Source organism: Trachypithecus francoisi, unplaced genomic scaffold (assembly GCF_009764315.1).
Source record: "Trachypithecus francoisi isolate TF-2019V2 unplaced genomic scaffold, Tfra_2.0 Lachesis_group15, whole genome shotgun sequence".
NCBI classification, from domain to species: domain Eukaryota; kingdom Metazoa; phylum Chordata; class Mammalia; order Primates; family Cercopithecidae; genus Trachypithecus; species Trachypithecus francoisi.
In genome coordinates this window covers 73,665,364-73,685,122 of record NW_022681460.1, presented here as the reverse complement: position 1 = coordinate 73,685,122, position 19,759 = coordinate 73,665,364, and the positions used below count along the sequence as shown (strand labels likewise).

Sequence of the window (19,759 nt, the reverse complement as noted above, 5' to 3'; positions counted from 1 at the left end):
AAAATATAATGATGTATTAGAAAAGCCTGTGTAAATAAAATATCATACAACAATTCCACAGGCCCATGAATCTACTTGATAATTGATGGATTTTGAAAAAAATTCAAAGCTATGTTTAACTAAATTATTAAATGTATTATTAAACCTATCAATTAGATAATATACACTAAAGATTTTGGTCAGTAATACTTTTTTTTTTTTTTTTTTCTTTAGCTATCACTTTGCAATCGCCAAAATAAGAGGAGGTAACACAAGGTTTGGAAAAAACACTTGGTCACCACTGGGCAGAAATTGGGCCACAGATTAAGAAGTAATGGGACACAGCCCCTAACGGGGCAATTAAAGGAGGAGGAAATGAAATATGGGCACAATCCTTTTGGATCACCAAAACACAGCAATAAACTGTTCACATACACTTTTTCACTTGTGTCCTTCGTTAGTGGAGATGGGCTCCCCCAAGGCATAGAGTAATTGTGGAGGTCTCGCTAATCTATTGGTGCAAGTGCACTGCTATGAACGCTGCTGAATGTGAGAGGGTTGATTCAGTCATAGGGACCTCTCAGTCTCTGAGGAAAGATAAAACCTATATTTCTCTCATTTGTGTTAAAAGATGGGAGATGTCAAAAAAATATTGAGACAAGCTTCATGACTACATACAATTGTGGTTTTAGTGGTGAAAATGCTAGACATCCAAAGAGGGCAAAACCTAAGAGAGAATCAAATAGAATAATCCATCTCCAAACCGGTAATGTTAGGTGAAAAAAGCATATTTCATCTCACTGAACATTCCACACTTTTTATTTATTTATGTATTTATTTACTTATTTATTTGAGACAGAGTCTTGCTCTGTTGCCCAGGCTGGAGTGCAGTGGCGCCATCTCCGTTCACTGCAAACTCTGCCTCCTGGGTTCACGCCATTCTCCTGCCTCAGCCTCCCGAGTAGCTGGGACTACAGGCACTCACCACCAGGCCTGGCTAATTTTCCTGTATTTTTAGTAGAGACGGGGTTTCACTGCGTTAGCCAGGATAGTCTCAATCTCCTGACCTCGTGATCCGCCCACCTCGGCCTCCCAAAGTGCTGGGATTACAGGCGTGAGCCACCACACCCAACCACATTCCACATTTTATAGTCAAACAAATAACATTATTGTCCTCCAAATATAATTGGAATAAAGTCATGCCCATAAAAATATGTAAATAATAGATTTGTTGTAGAGATACGGCTAATTACATCATAATCTCCAAAACGTGGTTAGCATGCTTCAAAATTTTTAAATTTTAAAAGCCTAAGTGTAGAGCTTTCCTTCTATGTGACTGGATGAAAGATACATATCAAAATCTAAAACAAGACATTACACATGTGTAATTTTTCTTAACCATACAAATAACAAAGTCTTTGAACCTTATTACTTGAGTTTCTATGACTCAGGACTCAAGATTTGAAAAGAAATTCCTAAATACGGAGAAAGTGTCATAGACCAGAGAAGACTGGAAAGGCAAGACAAGTGAGGGCAATGTGGTACCCTGACTTGGATCCTGGGGCAGAAAAGGATATTGATGGAACTGGTGAAATCCCATTAAAGCCTCCAGTTTATATAATAAGAAAAATAAATGAACAAATTAACTAGTTCTGAAGATCATACATGATTGTGCATGATCTGACTTTTGTAAGCATAGAATAAAAATATGTCCATTATTAAAACAAATACCTATAAAATCATCAAAGAATGAATAAACTTAGATGACATCAAGTGTCCCCAATTTAGTAGATTTCATAATAAATTAGAGGGGTGGAAATTTAAGGAAGAGGCTTGAATGATATCCATTAGGGACATTTTCATGAAAAGGAAGTCCCAAAAGCAAGGGCATGAACTTATGATCTGTTACCAGCCAGAGTTCAGAAATGCGAATACAAAAGGAATTTACTTCGGCTCCCAACCAGATTAGACCGTACTTTTTCCATGCAGACATTCTGGACCATTTACTCTGACCTATAACTGAACATTTTACATTTGCACTTATGTTTCCTTACCCTCCTTCAAATATTTTAATTCGGACTGGCTCAGTTTGTTTGGATCCAATATCTTTATCTCCATGAATATCTCCTTTCCCTCTTTCCTTTAAGATATTTCCCACTAGTTTCCTTTCTAGTTTGCTGCCAAATAAAAAGGACGCATCAGGTTTCATCTGTAAGACAAGAATAGAGAATCATTTCACATGCTTTCTCCAAGACACAGGAGCCCCTATGTCCCACTCTTCCATAATCTCTGAAAATGAGCCTAAATTCTGTACCAAAAGGCCAGGAACTAGTTATATAAACTAAGGGCCACTAGGGATAAAATCAGATAAGAATGACAGTTTCCACTGAATAGATTCAACATTCTGTTAGATATATATTATATAAATACATATTTTATATATAAATATATATATACACATATGCACTCAGCACTCTGCAATGCTAATACTTAAAAGACATTCTATGTTTCGAAGTAGCAGTGAAAACAATCTATATTAATTAAGGAAGTAGTCTCAAAAATTATTGAATGGTAACTGATATAAGTGAAAACATATTTTTAAATCCTCTATTTGCCTCCTTATTAATTTAGTAGAAATTTCAAAATGCCCCTTAATATTTTTATAATTTTGCATGGAAGGCATTGATGGTGCTTGTAGGAACAAACCAGCCAGCAACTTGGAAAAATAAGTTTTGAAGGAGATAGATGTCTCGTCAATGAGAGTAAGCTCTGCAGCATTTGCAAAGCTCAGTCCTCCATCCTCATCTTTCCTTTCAGCCTCCACTCCCTGCTCTACGGCTCACTTAACAATTCCCTGAATTCCTCACACCCAAAGAAAATTAGACCTGCTAGGTCACTCACAAAGGTCAGAAGGAAAATAACCCATGGGAATTAATCCCAGTGGTAGGATTTCATGGTACCCAAATTTTTACATTTTAAAAGCATAAATGTAGGCTTTTCCTTCTGAAAATACAGAAAGTGACACTTTCAATATTTGGACCATGCCTGAGACCTCAGAATCAAGTGCAGTCAGTGGCTTCTTCCACTCCTAAGTAAGGCCATACTTTCTGAGAATGCCCCCACACTGACCTTCGTTTTCCATATATATATATATATTTTGGCCTTATATCCTTCACTATGTAGTCTGCTCAGCAATCAAATCCACAATACAGAGTTCTTCCTAAAACAATATTTGTTACCTGAGTAAACTGCTTCCAAGCACTTGATGATGTAAGCTTGCCGGTTCCTGGCCTATGCATAGCAGCCAGAGTATAAATTTCTGCAGTGATTTTTTGCTTGGACCTCAGCAGAGCCAGCGTGGTCTTGGTGTTCAATCCTGATGGGTTTGGGTTACAGGAACTAATGCACCATGAAGCATAAACTGAGGATTTGAAGGTGGCCTGTTGCACATAACTGGGTTTTGTATAATTCAAGAAGCACCAACTCACAGTAGTCGTTGTCCGCAGACTGGGGAACTGAAGAATCTGCTGGAAATCTGCCATGTCTGTGAGAAGAAGAGTTGAATCTGCCACGTTCCCACTGGGGGCAGAGGCCATGCGGACCAGCATGCCAACAGGCCGCTTGTGGCCCTTCCTTTCCTCTTCCAGCTGACCATCTCCCGCTGGTAATGAAGAACTCTGTGGGCTCATGCTCATGTCCGATGCCGTCTCATCGATATCTAATTCATCTGAAGATTCTTTGCTTTCAGAAGGCCCACTGGACTTCTGCCCCAGAAGTGGTACCTGGGAACCAGAAAGCATCTCCTTGCTGGGTGGGAATGGCTCCCTGGAAGACGGGCTAACAGAAGGATAGTCTTGAGATGAGGAGGGTGACAGAGAGGAGAAGGAAGATGACCCCGACTGCAAGCCATCTTTTGGCTCAGAAGCACACCCTTGTCGAACCAGCTGGGGTTTCTGGGGGCGAGACAGGTCCTTTTTGATGTCTGAGTTGTTCAGCTCCACAGCACTAAGCTCCTCCACAATCTGTCCATACATCTTTTCTTCTTTGACCCTTTTCTGCTGCTTGGTTTCCATGAAGAGCTCCAAGCTACTGGCTGGAGAAAGCATTCGCTTGCTACCTCCCAGGGTGGCCACGCTGTCAGAGGTGGAAGGTAAACACAAGGGGATTGAGGATTCTAAGCCGAGGGGTAAAGTCTGAGGTGCTTTCCAAATGGGGTACTTCTCCAAGCCAGCATGCTGCCCCAGCACCTGGGCAATGTTGAATCCTATCCCTTGCATGGCTGCGTTGGTGACCAGTGTCCTTTGGGTCATATTCTCATCGACTTTGCATATGACAATGGCAGGGCTATTCTGCCCAAGTATCTGAGAAATGCTTGTGTACATGACACTTCCATAAGATGGTACGTGTGTTTGGATCCGAACAGGAACCACTGTTCCCGGGAGGGACTGCAAAGGCCCAGCATTTGCCGAGGCAAAATCTTCTTGAAGAACCTGCTCGGAGGGCGTTTCAGTTGACTTACTGCTCTGCTCTGATGGAAACTTTGGAAGAAGGTTCTTTGGGTGTAGCCCTGATGCTCCTGAATAACATGGGTAGGTCTGCTCTTTCGTGTGTGCATACTCAGCAGGTTTCTTTCCCGTGTTCCCTGCCACATGCTCTAAGGGATAGCTCGAATGGATTTCTGTCTGAAAAGAGGGCTTGCCATAGCTCTTCTGAGGGGGCTGAGCAAAGGGATGTGGGAAGTGCGCCTGCCACCAGGGAGGCTGCTGAGCTGGTAAATGAACCATACAAACTGTAGGATATTGAAACTGAAACAAGGCATTCTGGATTGGAGAAAATGGAATTGTGTCTTGATGTGGAAATAAGTGTGGCTGTTCAGGTAAGTGTTTGCTTGTCATATAGGATGTTGGTTGGATCAAGGGATTTCTCAAAGATTCCTGACTCTCCATGTGCATGATCTGTGGTTGGGCCAGGTGCAGTGGCCCTGAACTCAGCGGGGGACAAGGACCCACCACCTGCTTCCCTGGGTCCTCTTGCTGAAGAGGAGGCAGCACAGCAGGTGGGCCATGGTGCCACCCGGACCGGAGGCCAGCATGCAGGTGCTCCAGCTGCTCCTGTTTCACACTCTGATCCATGCCGGCCTCACCCTGGGCGATTTCTGGGGAGCCACTGAAGGAAGCTTGCCGCACCAGAAAGCATTTCTTCCTCTCCCTGGACGGTGATACTGTGGAGGCTGCCACTCCCGACACAGGAGCATGGGACAGATTCCCATAATCAAATGATTTGCTGCGAACTTCTGGGACTTCTGCTGGGTGAGGACAAGGCATCTGCTCTGATGAGCAGCGTCGCATCTCTTTCTGGTGGTGATGGCCTGGGACAGACAATGAGTATGAACCAGCAGGGACAGTCAGAAACTCTGAATGCTTCCCAAACTCATCCTGCTTAGGAAGTGCAGAAAGCTTACTAGTTTCTTCTCTTTCAAAAGACATGGAGAAACTGGAGCTGTGAGACAAGTTGCTTTCTTGGCTGGGGCTGCGGGAGAGGCCTGTGCCTGTGGATTCAAAGCTGGACTCCCCTGAGGAGTGCTCCATATCGGCAAGTCGCAGACGCTTCTTTTTGGGTGGCAATTTCTCCGCGGGGAGCTGGGAAAGGGTCTCACTTCTCTGGGGCCACTGAAATTCTTCCACAGGCTTCTCTGGCTCTTTGCTCTGGGCTTCTTTCTCCTTCTCGGGTTTATCAGGCTCCTCGGTCACTCGAATCTCAGGAACCTGGATGTTGTGTTGCCGAACTAGCCTGGGCTGTGTGTGATAGGACGGCTGCTGCACCTGCTGAGATGGAGAGGGTTTCCCTCCACTTTCTGCACCATCCCCGGGTGGAGTCCACTCAGGACTCACTGGGGCTTCTGAAATCTCACTGTCACAAGTCTCTGAAGGGGAAGGGGCTTTATCCTGTGTGCAAGCCACAAGTTCGGCTGACTCAGATCTTTCAAATGAATTGGGTCGGCTCAGCGAGTTGGTGTGCTGAATCACAGAAATCACATTTCCAGGAGGTTTCCTGCCCCCTAGGTCTGACATCTTGTCTGAATCAATGGCTGAAGGTGACTCCTCTGACACAAGAGATGGACTTCCAGGCTGCAGTTGGGGCCGACATGGGTCAAAGCGTTCCGTGTGACCATGAGAAAGGTTTTCGTGTCCAGCCACGGCAAATCCACTCCTGACTCCTTCCTGCATCTGCAGTTTGGGGTCATAATCGGAAGCCATGATGCCCATGGGAGTGCTTATGATGCTGCTGCAGATCATGGGGGTGTCCTCTTCATCCCCTACGCTCTTCTCTTTCCGGCGTTTCCTGTTTTCACAGGTAGTTCCAAACATGCTTGGTACTCCCTGCAATGGCACCACAGGATCCATGAAATATTCTCCACCGTGTTTTAAAGAACTCAAGCAGGAAATGTCCCTGTAGCCTTGCTTTGGTGTTTCAGAGTCCTCCCACTTCTTATAGGGTTTCCGACAGATGTCATAGTCATACCCAACCCTGTCCCCAGGAGACAATTTCTTTTCCTTCAGGGATGAACTGCTGACACCCTTCAACATCCTGCCATGGTGCTCGACCTCCACATGGCCCTCCTGTACTGAAGGCAGTTCAAATGCTGCTTGTCTTCTTAGCATGCGCTGAGGGGGTATGCCCACGGTCCCTGGATAGAATACATCGTCGGAACCAGTCATCCTTTCGTCAAATGAATGACTTCCTCTCAAAGAAGGAGGAATAGTTAGATTAGTTGCTGAAGAAGTTGGCATTGAGTTGCTTCTAATAAGGGGTGAAGAGTCTACAGGAGCTTCTAAGAGAACCGGGTTACTGCCTTGGAAGTTTGCTGGATAAAGTTTTCCTTCATTCCTGATAGATGATGGAATAATCTGGGGTTGTCTAGACTCACTGTTGAACTTAGTGGATTTCAGAATGCTCGTTTGACTGGGGTCAACGTCTCCCTTGCTTGGGATCAGCTGTGAAACAGGATCTTCAAACATCTTGACATCTAACCTGGTGTTTACGTGAGGTAATGGTTCCATTATGCCCTTCCTACCCATTGCAGCACGCTCCTGACTTGTGGTTGTAACACTGAGTGCATTTCTCGGACTAAGCCGACAGTATTTTCCAAAGATGATTTCTTCATAAGACTTTGCATTTGTGTTGGGAGGGCTTATTTGCTGCTCAGCACTTTCTGAGCGAGAAAAGTAACCAGAATCAGTGCTTCCTTTACTGTGCGGGCTCAGAAGGTTGAGCGATGGCTCAGAATCTTGTCCTTTTTTCTCTGACAGTCTTAGTGCAAGTTTCTGTTTGACTGTGTGTGAATCATCAGCCTTAGTATTTAAAGATGGATTTGGTAGCATATCAGGGCCAATATACTGAGAGGTTTCATTAGGGAGAGGAATCCCACTTTTAGGAATAATCAAAATCGGCACCTTCATTGGACCTCCCAATGATTCTTCCAATGACCCATGATAGCCACCTCTGCTGGCAATGTCCAGTGGGATGGGTGGGCCAGGACTCATTTTGTCAGAAGCCTCGGCAAATAAAGAACTCTCCTCATCTGTGTCTGTACTCTGTTCACCATCTGAATGTATTTCTGCTTCTACATCAATAAAACCAGCCTCTAGGTCCAATTTAGATACAGCTGACTCTGTGAAAGGTACTAATCCTGCCTTAATTGCATGGGCATGTGACTTCCTGTGCTTGTACAAATTGCTCTTTGTCTTGAAAGAGAAACCACAAGGTATACATGGATATGGCCGCTCCCCAGTATGGGACCTGATGTGTTTTTTCAGTACGCTAGGTTTGGCACACGCTCTGCTGCAGTAAGGGCAAATGTACTTGCCAGGCTTTTTGGGTTTGTGCTCTTTCTTGTGAGCTTCTTCTGCCTGTTCGATACTTTTCTGGGAGTATTGGCTATAAGCAGGGTTCAGACTTGAAATCTTTTTTCTAGGATAACCACCACTGTGGCCATGTATAGGAAAAGGAAATAAGTCCTCGGAGGCAACGGATGGCAAAGGGCCAGGGAAAAGCCACGGAGGACCTTCGAGGCTCTGATGTGGCTTGGTGCTGTGCATGACCCCCTGTGGCAATGAGTGCTGAGGGAAAGAGAGTGAGTGTTGGCATGAGTAAGGACTTGGACGATGCGGTGGATATTGCTTCTCTGTGACTTGCTGCACCACTTCACTAGGGGAGGCCAGTTTCCCAGAACCAAACAGTTGTGCTGATGCTGTGTTTCCGATTTGCTCAGGCTCTATTTGTGGTTGCCGCTGTCCTTCTTGACTGCCAAAAGTGCTCATCTTAATAATAGCCGATTGTTCCTGTCTCCATCTACCTGATGCTTTATCAGTTTCTCCAGACCTTGAGGTAGCCTTTTGTCCTAGAGCTGTGTCCCCAGTGTCCATTTTGTTACACAAGGTCTTAAGTGCTAGTTCCCCTGAAAGCGGTGCAGACTCATGGAGTATCTCCAAATCTGTGCTTCTTAAAGCTTGGTTGCTTCCATGTTCCAAGGGGTCTGCAAACTTGCTGATTGCTCCTTCTCTTTGGAACCTTCCACATGCACACCACAGTCAATGGGCATTGGATAGTAATGTCCTTGGACCAGGGCTATAATACAGTTCTCTCCATTGTAGAAATGTCCATCCAAAAGCTAAGTGCAAATCTATAAAGATTTCTTACGGCATTTGAAAATTTTCAACTAGGATGAAATTGGATGATGAATAGTCTAGAAGAAATTTTGCTCATCAACTAGAACAAAGTTCAATTGCCAGTTTCACTACGATAAAATGACCTGAAGAAAAAGAAAATACAAAGAGATTGTCATAAGAGTTCCAAATAAGAAACCAAAAATAAAACCTAACTAACCAACCAGAAATCAGATAAATTTGAAATGCTTTTTACTCCAAGGAATTATTTTTATTGCGATTACATTAATTCCACAATTCAAATATATTAATTTCAAACTCAGCGTTAAGTCATAAACCTAAGTCTCTTCCATGTTTGAATTTTGGTCACTCTTTTAAATACTTTTTAACTTTAGAAAAATATCCTTGATGGATATTATCTACAAAAGTGTAAGATTTTAGAAAGCCCCACTAAAAAAATTAGAGCTATTCCTAACCAAGTTTTATGATTTGTATGCCAAAGTGTATTACATATCTCTATATAGGGATATGTTTTATAGCTTAATACAAAAAATATGTGGCCAGGCATGGTGGCTCACTCCTGTAATTCCAGCACTTTGGGAGGCTGAGGCAGGTGGATCATGAGGTCAAGAGACTGAGACTATCCTGGCCAACATGGTGAAACTCCGTCTCTACTAAAAATACAAAAATTAGCTAGGTGTGGTGGCATGCACCTGTAGTCCCAGTTACTCGGGAGGCTAAGGGAAGGGAATTGCTTGAACCCGGGAGGCGGAGGTTGCAGTGAGCCGACATCATGTCACTGCACTGCAACCTGGCAACAGAGCGAGACTCCATCTCAAAAAAAAAAAAAAAACCATATGTTATATATTAATATAAAATATAAATATAACATAGTATACATATAAGCATACATATATAAAATACATGTTTTATAAAATTCATAAAGTATTATATATTACTATAAAGTATAGGTTTATTTTACAGCTTAAAATCAGTGATTAGTAAAATGACATCAAGGCTATAAAAATCAGATGTCACAGAACTTTGGAAAAGATAAAAGGGTGCATCTAAACAAAACAATTATAAAGTCTTCTTAATATGGAAAACAAAGCATATTTCTAGGACAGTTTAAAAATGAAATGATTACCTGAACAGTTTAGAGCTCTCATGGGCATGATTGTCCTGACGCTTCCTGGATACAAAATAAATGCAGTTAGGAAAAATTGTTCCATTAAACCATACCATTGATATATACAAATACAAATTCCAATTTCCAGTTCATTATACAAAGGGTTCACAAAGCTATGTACCCTAAAACAAAAGCAAGAAACTGCTTCAGAAAGCATTACACTAGAAGAGAAGAGTAAACCTTATATTGACACTGTGACTCAAAAATAACTCAGAGAAAATATTATAAAAACATCATGGTAATATTTTCTAAGATATATGATTATTATATATCAAATGTCTTAGTTATTTAAATGTAATCAGGCTAGTTCTAATTCCCTAGATACTAAAAGTTGAGAATAGTGGGCATTTTTTGTTTTGTTTTTTGAGACAGAGTCTCACTCTGGTGCCCAGGCTTGAGTACAGTGGTGGAATCACTGTTCACTGCAGCCTTGACCTCCTTGAGCTCAGGCGATCCTCCCGCCTTAGGCTCCCAAGTAACTGGGACTAAAGGTATACAACACTACACCCATCTAATTTTTGTATTTTTTGTAGAGATGAGGTCATGCCATATTGCCCAGGCTGGTCTCAAACTCCTGGGCTCAAGCAATCTTGGTCTCCCAAAGTGTTAGGAGTATAGGTGTGAGCCACCTCACCTGGCTGAAAATAGTGGGGTTTTTTGTTTAGTTTTTTTTTTTTTTTCTGATAGGTTTGAATGTTTATGTTTAAAAAGAATAAATTTCCTTTTTAGGAAATTTACATAATGGCAAAGTGAAGAAGTCCTCTAGATGAGGGCCTGTGACTCAGGAAGACTTGACAACTAAGTAATCGTTCAATTTTAAGTGAATACTCAACTTCCTTAAGGCAGTGTTCAATGAGGTACCCAGAGGGTTCTGAGAACTTCAATGATAAACTGTATCAACTGTCATAAAACCTCAGATGCTTCCTTGATAGGCAATGTGTCAGTTTATCAAAATAAAAAAGATCATACACATTGACCTAGAAATTCCACTGCTGGAAATATATCCTTACAGATGTCCTTGTACAAGCGCACACTAATATATGTACAAGAACTGCTTAAATAAATTATGGCTCAATTATAAAACTGAGGCATTTGAAATAAAGTACAGCTATAAGTGCCAATATAGAAACTTGTTCAGGGAATAGTAACATTAAATGCAAGAAAAGCTTATTGCACCCTAGTATGAAGACATATTGTTAATCCTATGGGTGAAAAAGAGGAACAATTGATCAACAGAACATTCCTGTGAGGATGCCAGGCAGCATGGACACCAGCCTGATCAACATAGAGAAATTCCATCTCTACTAAACATACAAAAAATTAGCTCGGCATGGTGGTGCATGCCTGTAATCCCAGCTACTTGGGAGGCTGAGGCAGGAGAATTGTTTGGACCCGGGAGGCAGAGGTTGCAGTGAGCCAAGATGGAGCCATTGCATTCCAGCCTGAGCAACAAGAGCAAAACTCCATCTCAAAAAAAAAAAAAAAAAAAGTGGAACCTGGGATTCAGAGGAAAAGCAAAAAAGGATTTTTACCTTTCACCTCATGACTTTCAGTAAGTTTAATTTTTGTTTATTTTTCTTAACATGAGCATGTTTATTTTTTTTAAATAAAACACTGGTTAATAATTTTTAAAAATGCTACCATGCAGATGTACTGCAGATTCCTAAAGCAAAACTCAAATAGTAGTCTTACTTCCGTGGGCAATTTTCTCCCTAACATAGAATTTGACTGTGATGATGATGATGAGAGAAGTTGCACTTTGAAAGGGGAAAAGCACCTGGAAATTCCCACAGGAACAGTAAGTCTTTGGGTGAGAAATCAGTAGCCCCCAGATATTTGTAGTAAGACATCTGTACTCAAAGATTCCTTCTGTTAATGGCCATGAAGCCTAAGAGATTTGTAAAACAGCAGTCAAAAAACTAAACAAAGATATTAATTTCAGTTTGCTAAAAAGTTTTGCTGTTGGATTTCATTTTTTGCTGTGCAATAATTTTCTGTAGCATCCCTCTATAGGAAATGAGGCAAAAACTGAAGCAGAAGTGATGGCCTCATAATATTCTAATGCAAATTTACCTCTGTCAATTCCAGGAACCATGCTAACAAGAAGAAGACACAATATTGATTCTGATTTGGCTGACTGTGTTAATTAACTAAATATTTAAGGTTCATGTAGACACAGCCTCTGTCAGATTTGCAGAGGTAAATAATATCCTCTAAAATGGAAGTATGCTACACTTCCAATTCAAGACAAGCATATGTGAATCCTCAATTAGGACTCAGAGTTTGAAGTGAATAATTTCTAAGTTACTTTTCATATTTAATATTGTATCATGGTATTGATCTATGCATGCAGTTCCACTGTTAATTATAACAATGATAATGGCTGTCATTTACTATATATTTACTATGGGCTGACACATACTGTTAAAGAGTTTCATGTACATTGTCTTATTTTATCTTCATTATACCCCTATGCTAAGGGTATTATTACACCTATTTTACAGTTGAGAATGATTCTTAGAGAGGTTGGGTTTCAGAACCAAAATTCAGATCTAAATTTGATGATTTCTAAGTCTAGGAGGACTCACCATCATTCTCCATTAAGTTTTATTCCAACCTAAAATAATACATTTTCAATAATATCTTCACCTAAATATTTTCACTTAACTTTAATATGTGAAATGTCTCAACTTTTAATGGTTCTAAGAGAATATAAATGAGCTCTGCATGTTTGTAGTACAAAAAAATGGCCCCAAAATGCCATTTCCTAGAAATAAAAAGTCCATAATTTAAATAATGTTCAAAATATGTATAATAAGTATTAATGAGAACAGCTTCTTGTAAGACTGTAATAAAGTCTCATGACAGACTGTTTTCTTTTGTTCTTTGAAAATCATTACTTTTTTTTTTTTTTTAGAGGAGGGGTCTCACTTTCTTGTCCAGGCTGGACTCAAACTCATGGGCTCAAGGGATCCTCTGGCCCCTGCTTCCCTAGTAGCTCCCAAGCCACTGTGTCCAGCTTGGAAATCATTAGTTTTAAAGAAAATAAAACCTTACAAGTGAAAATCAGGTATGTATCATTTTACGTCTTTTGGTTGACACAGAATATATAATTTTGCTCAAAACATAAACTTCAGGGGCTGGGCATGGTGGCTCATGCCTACAATCCTAGCACTTTGGGAGGTGGAGCCAGGTGGATCGCTTGAGCTTAGAAGTTCGAGACCAGCCCGGGCAAAACTCCATCTCGCAAAACTCCATCTCTACAAAAAAATACAAAAATTAGCTGGGTGTGGTGGCATGTACCTGTAGTCCCAACTACTCAGGAGGCTGAGGTGGGAGAATCACTTGAGCCCAGCAGGTCGAGGCTGCAGTGAGCTATGATTGCAGCACTGCACTCCAGCCTGGGGAACAGAGTGAGACTCTATCTCAAAACAACCAAAAACCAAAACAAAAACAGCATAAACTTCAAGTAATAAGTACATACAATTTTATAAAAAACAGGGCTGGAATAATTTATTTCATAAGTTATTCCATAAAATATAATGTTTTCACTTAGCAATGAGGTCATACCTTTATAAATCAGACATTTAATTTTTATGGTTTAAAATAATAAAACCATTCTTATACACTAAGGGCATATCATCTAGTAGATGCATAAAATAAAATTCAGAAATAATATTCTGCTACCAGAGAATACACCAGAGTGAAAAAAAGTGACTTACATAAAATTCAAAATCAGATATCCCATGGTCAGAACAAAACATGCCTAGACCATTAAGTTAACTGTTTAATTTTTAGGAGAAGGAGGATAATCAGAAAAAAAGTCTTGTCTATCATTTTATTTTAAAAAATCAATTTTGCTAAGTTTAACATAGGATCTTTCTATATTCCAACAGCACTTATTATCCAGAAAGTTTTTAAGATTCAAAGCATTAACTCAATTATGCAAATAGCTTCTGTCAAGAAAATCTCTTCCTTCTAAATTTCTAAGACAAGCCTACCCAAGATGCCCCACCATTTTACCAGGAAGCTAGATGATATCCCATGCCATGCTTTCTCTCCTGGGTTGTGCCGGAAGAGCGTCCATCTTTGTGCCTAAGCTGGAGGTCCCAGCCCTACAGGGATCCCTCCTCTGATTCACAATGTCTAGTTTTTCACTTCAGTGGAAGACTTACTAGGGAACTAGAAATCATGCTTATTTCACATGAACCTTTCACATTTGATTTGAAACATGTTTGAGGATGTCTTTTTCTCTCCAACACTATCCTTGGGGAGCCTTTGACTAACTACTGTCCATAAAATCACGTCTCTTCTTGGAGTTTCTGAGACATACAGAGAAAGGTAGGTGGGAGAGAAAGTGAGTGATGGCCTCTTTTTGGAATTTATTGATCATATTTATGAACCATTAAAAATATGGACTATTCGTATTAGTCATTTTTCTACAGCTGCTTTATCCTGGAAACTGAAAAGATTCTGCAATGGAAATTGCATGCATCATAATCTATTAATGAACATAGCATGACTTTCTCTTTAAAAACGAGCAGGATTTTGGAGGGTTTGAAAGTTTCTCTGCTACTCCACTCAAATTATACTGAGGAAAAGAAATTCACTTTAAAAACAATTGGATTTTCCAAGTTTAATTCAAGGTTAGATAATGGCATTTGTCTTGTTTTGTTAGGTGACACTTTTACTAAGCAACCTAACTCTTCCAAATGACATAAATTCGTGAGCTTGCTACTAAAATGTATAAAAATGCTTATAGATAAGAAAACATTTTAATAAGTATGTTAGAGAAGGAAATCTATATTAAATGAATCATTAAGTCTAGGAAAATACTTTCTTTGGACTTCATAATATTATTATAAATCATTAAATGTACCATTGTATCTACCTGCAATTTTAGTTTAATTTCTTCAACAGAGATCTACTCAGAACTATAAAGATCTATAGTAATATGGTTAATTATAGCTACAGCATTTCTCTATGACTGTGTAGAGTCAATTCATTTTTCAGATTCTCTAATAGTCCATTAAAAATATATACCAGGTTTCCTAATCAATTGATACATCAAAAAATGCAGTAGGAGAGTAATTCTCATATGCAAACAGTGAGTTATCACTTTATTCACTGATATTTCCTTTTATGGTAGCCAAACCCACACAAAGTCATTTTTGGCACCCACTGCCAACAAAGGAGCGGAATTCCAAATACAGTTTTGCATTCACAGTTAAAATTTTCTCTAGTGGGTTTTGAGTGTTATGAAAGGAGTAAGATAATTGACTGGAGAATAAAACTCAGGGGATATGACTCTGGGTTTCCTGTGGATACTGCTACAGCCCTCAGGAGTCCTCCAGTTAATAAAGACAGACATTGTCTGGCAGGCTTATCATACTTTTCAGAGGGGGATCATGTAAAAAAAGAGATTACCTCTGCATGGCTATTTCGGTGGTAATGGAACTAAAGGAACTAAAGGAACTGAAGTGGAAGAAAATATCACAGGGAAGAGCTGGCATTCTTCTAGAAGTGTGCCCTCTCCTTTGGCCAGTCTTCAGAGTCCCACTCAAATAAGTTTGGTACCCAGTTAAATAATGTCCTCAGACAAGCTCCCAAAGGAAAGACACAGAAACAGTCTCCTGGATGGACCTCCTCAGAGGTCTCTTCAGGATAACTACTGGGTGGGATTGGCAGGAAGACAGGCTTGCTCTGCAGAAGAATAAAGACCTACAGTACCCAAGGTTGTCAATCTAGGATCTTTTGCTTAGAAAAACATTATCTCAGAAAAAACTTTACCTCAGGAAATTAGTCATTACTTGAGTGGTGGCAAAAGTCAAGTGAGCATTAAATAATGACATCCTAAATAATGACAGTATAAAATGACTGGCAGCAAACACAGCTTCTCCACTTCCAACATTTAAAAAATAAAATATTTTTTAAAATGCAAATGGTCACTTGCTCTTTTCTTGAGGATTTGGTGGTATGACACTTATAAACATTTGGTCTTTTCTTGAGGATTTGGTAGTATGACACTTGTAAACAAAATATGTGTCTTATGGTAATAATTAGTGAATGACATTTTAGAAGGGACATCATTGTGTTTGTTATTAAAATGCCATAGATCAATTGTAAAATCTTTAAAAAATGCATGAACACCTCAGGGCATCGTAGCTGTAACACTGATCCCACGAGTCACTTAGACGCTCATTGCCCAACCACCGCTCAGAACATACATGCTCAGAGAGTATGGGATAAGGGGAAAAAGGAACTACCAAGAAAGAAGGCATGACGAGTGCCAGAGTCCAGCTGAATAAAGACTTATTTCCACAGGAGGATTTTTTAAAAGGTGCCTTCCTGAGAGCCAAATTCATTATAAAGGCTTCTTTTAGTAAAAATTCCCATAACAACCTCAGTTCCCTCCAAAATGAGCAAGTTGCCACTATATGGAGAAAACTATATTATATACAATCCTGCCAAGCAATACAGAAAATTTTTGGAGAAAAGTAAAAATATTGTGATGATCATCCTCTAATTTGATGTAATTAAAATCTAGTTTGATATTTAAAATAATGCGAAACGGTCATATTTTTCAATGTGGGCTGCAATGCAGGCATCATCGCATATATTTGTAGAGTTTGCCTATTTAGTCAAGATATTTATGATTTATTTTGACTACAGCATGCTGCTTTTAATATTTTGTCATACCTTTTAAAATAATTTTTTAAATTGTGATTTCACCTTTCTACTGAGATGTTTTCTCATTATATAGCAAAAGTTATTAGGATTTACTAAGTAGACTCTCACATGAAAATAAACTTTGTCAGAAATAAATTCTGTGAAATAAAGCTATTTTAATTATAACAATGATAATTAATTATAATTAAGACTGGTGGGCCGGGCATGGTGGCTCACGCCTGTAATCCCAGCACTTTGGAAGGCTGAGGTCAAGAGATCGAGACCATCCTGGCCAACATGGTGAAACCCTGTCTCTACTAAAAATACAAAAATGAGCCGGGCATGGTATCAGGTGCCTGTAGTCCCAGATACTTGGGAGGCTGAGGCAGGAGAATCACTTGAACCCAGGAGGCAGAGGTTGCAGTGAGCCGAGATTGTGCCTCTGCACTCCAGCCTAGCTAGTGACAGAGCAAGACTCCGTCCCCCCGACCCAAAAAAAAAAAAAAAAAGACTAGTCTACTATGAAAAACAAAATACAACAAAACAACACTTTTCTCTCTAGATGGAAAATATATTGTTTCCTCCCTGATTTGATGACAAAATCAGTTTATATATGAGCCCATGGTAGGCCAAAACAGCTTTTCAAGTTTAATGTAACGAGAATAAGAATAAATAAATTTTAGTTATTAACCTGTTATCCACATATCAAAAAACTGCATCACAGCCGTCTTTAATTTCCAAGATGCCAATTCTCCTCACAGGAACTCATGCACAACTTCTGGGAATCTAAAAGATGAATAAGAAGATTTAAAAGATGATGACACCTGTAATGAATTTAATAAGCATGCTCACTCTTCTTCACTCACAGAACCTACCTTCCTTTAGGAAAGAAAATTTGGAACTGGATCTCTCAAGAAGCTATGTCCCCCCCCACAAGAAAGAATTTCCTTTCTTTTAACATAGTTTAAATCTTTTGAATAAATACTTGTATTTAAAAGGAATTCCCTGTAACAGTGAAATGCTAGAGTTAAAACTTCAAGTATCAGAACTAGAAATTGTGTCATTGTAGTCCATGATACGGTTCTGCCATACAGTTCTGCCATAAAGCTGAGATTTCCAAAGAACATCTTTAGGTGTATCAGCAACTAAACTTCGCAGGTGAAGTCTTAGATAACCTCGTTGTAAATTTGTTTCTATAGTTTATTTCAGCAATGTTATAGTTTGTGCTAAAATTAAATTCTGAAATAGGAAGCTAAACCCAACCAAAGCAAAATTCAGACTTTCCAAAGTCTAGTAAGTAATGAAGAAAGGAACTTTTCATATATAGAATTAATATTTATTCAAGTATGATCCAAAGAAATGCATGGAAGGTCAAACTACCTAATCCAAATAGATTAATCAATGATCCTAACAGAGTTTATCTCTCAGTATAAAAGACCTACTTAAAAATATTATAATGATACTCATAATTGTATATTTGTTATTTTTTTAAAAAATTGCTCTTTCTTCCTGACAAGTTAATACAAAACTCTCGTAAGAATAACTAAAGCATTAAACAACAGTTAAAATGTGCTTTCCTGCAGTACCACTTCATGTGAACATTCAAAGTGCTTAAAGGAAGTAGTTTGCTTTAGTTTCCCCCTCATTTCTGCACATCACTGTGGTAGCACTTCAGGACACCCTGTGCACTTGAGACATGAATCATTATAAGCAAGTAGGCCCACTCGGTTCCTCAAAAGATTCAAAAGGTGCAAAAATAGCTTCTGCAATTGAAGGAAGAACCACGTCAGTAACCAGATGAATGTGGGTGGTCACATAAGATTCTGGTGCTGCAAAGGGCAAATTATTAAGCAAATGCTAGATTTATTTTCTTTTTTAAACTTTATTCTTCTTGCCTGAAATCAATGGTTTGCTGGTACCCAAAGTGACACCTGACAAGGTCTACTGTTCTCAAAATTGAAACTTTCATCAATGCTAAAGAGCACGATTCATTAACATAGAAGGAATAGAGGTGATATCCTAAAAAAATACACATTTTCTATAAGATAATTAACTGTAGGTTTAACACACTAAATATCACATCTTTTTAAAAAAATCAAATAAAAGCACTTCAAAAAACACCACAAAAACTATAATCTATTCTAAAGTAAAGCATGGCATTCCTCAAAAAAAAAAAAGAAAAAGAAAAAGAAAAAAAAAATCACTGAGTTATTTTGTACTCCAAACAAAATACACCCAAGACATAAATGGGCCAAGGTTCTAAAGAGACAGATATTTATAGGGAGCCTTAACTTGCAGTAGTCAATGACTACCTGTGACTGGTAATCTCACAGTCACCAAATTAAGAGGCAAGAAGGTAAAAGAAGAGCTTAATTTTCAGTAGGCCAGCCAATCTCCCTTCCCCTACAGAAATCATCACTCCTACCAGCAGCATCCACAGGCAAAACAGAGCACGTGAGTGCACCCCAACAAGCTGTGATGGGACAGCATTCCCAGTTCTGATTCGCTTTTCCAGTCTTACTTTCTAAGATGATGGCTACTGGAAAAGCTAAACATTCCTTTCATGATATGTACATGTATTTGAAATTATAGATTACAAATGATCCCCCTTTTTACCTGGTAAGAGGATTTGAAAATTGGTTCTGTTGCATCACTCATGACCTTTTAAATGTTTGGGTTTCTCTTGAAGAAGAGAATGGTAATCACGTTATACTTATCTTTACCTTACAGAAAGTTCCAGATAATTAGTGTGATTTTAAAGCAAAGATGCAAATGATATTAACATGAAAGATATGATATCAATTTCGGAATTTCTGCACAAATCATTTTGTTATAAATTGAAATCAGTAATGGCCTCTACATGGGACTTGGTTATTGTTATTATTGAAATGGAGATATGGAGATGCTATCTCAGAAATTTATTTTTTGCATTAATTTTAAGTGAGTTTTTGTGTCTTTATTTCTCCATCAAAATAAAAGAAAAACCTTTTATCAAACAGCTCTTGAGAATGTATTATGACAACTCATGCTCCTATTCTTAAGAAATCAACAGTTTACATAGTATGTTATTAAAGAAATGGACTAAAGGAGGAAAGATGATTATTTCTTTAACTTTGCTTTTAGATTGTTAGATTCGTAAGAACTTACCAGGTAATGAAATCTTAATATTTAATAAAACAAACAAGTTTTCAGAAATAGTGCTAATGAATCTTGATAAATATCCCAAGGTCATTTAAAATTCCTTCCTAAATATGAG

At 39.2% G+C, this 19,759-nt stretch overlaps 1 protein-coding gene across 7 annotated transcripts in view; it reads right to left on the bottom strand.

The window, feature by feature from the left end:
* The window catches only part of HIVEP2 (HIVEP zinc finger 2), a 198,756-nt gene that overhangs the window by 15,124 nt on the left and 163,873 nt on the right, over window positions 1-19,759 (bottom strand). For 6 of the 7 annotated variants that reach the window (XM_033235237.1, XM_033235238.1, XM_033235236.1 and 3 more), the window contains 4 exons: window positions 17,195-17,289; window positions 9,793-9,837; window positions 3,219-8,791; window positions 2,034-2,188 (listed from right to left, as the gene is read on the bottom strand). In XM_033235237.1, coding sequence (XP_033091128.1) covers window positions 2,034-2,188; window positions 3,219-8,405 — 5,342 coding nt within the window. In that variant the 5' untranslated portion in view covers window positions 8,406-8,791; window positions 9,793-9,837; window positions 17,195-17,289. Of the gene's footprint in view, window positions 1-2,033; window positions 2,189-3,218; window positions 8,792-9,358; window positions 9,389-9,792; window positions 9,838-17,194; window positions 17,290-19,759 lie in introns of those variants that run through there. The other variant, XM_033235242.1, reaches the window with a different exon arrangement.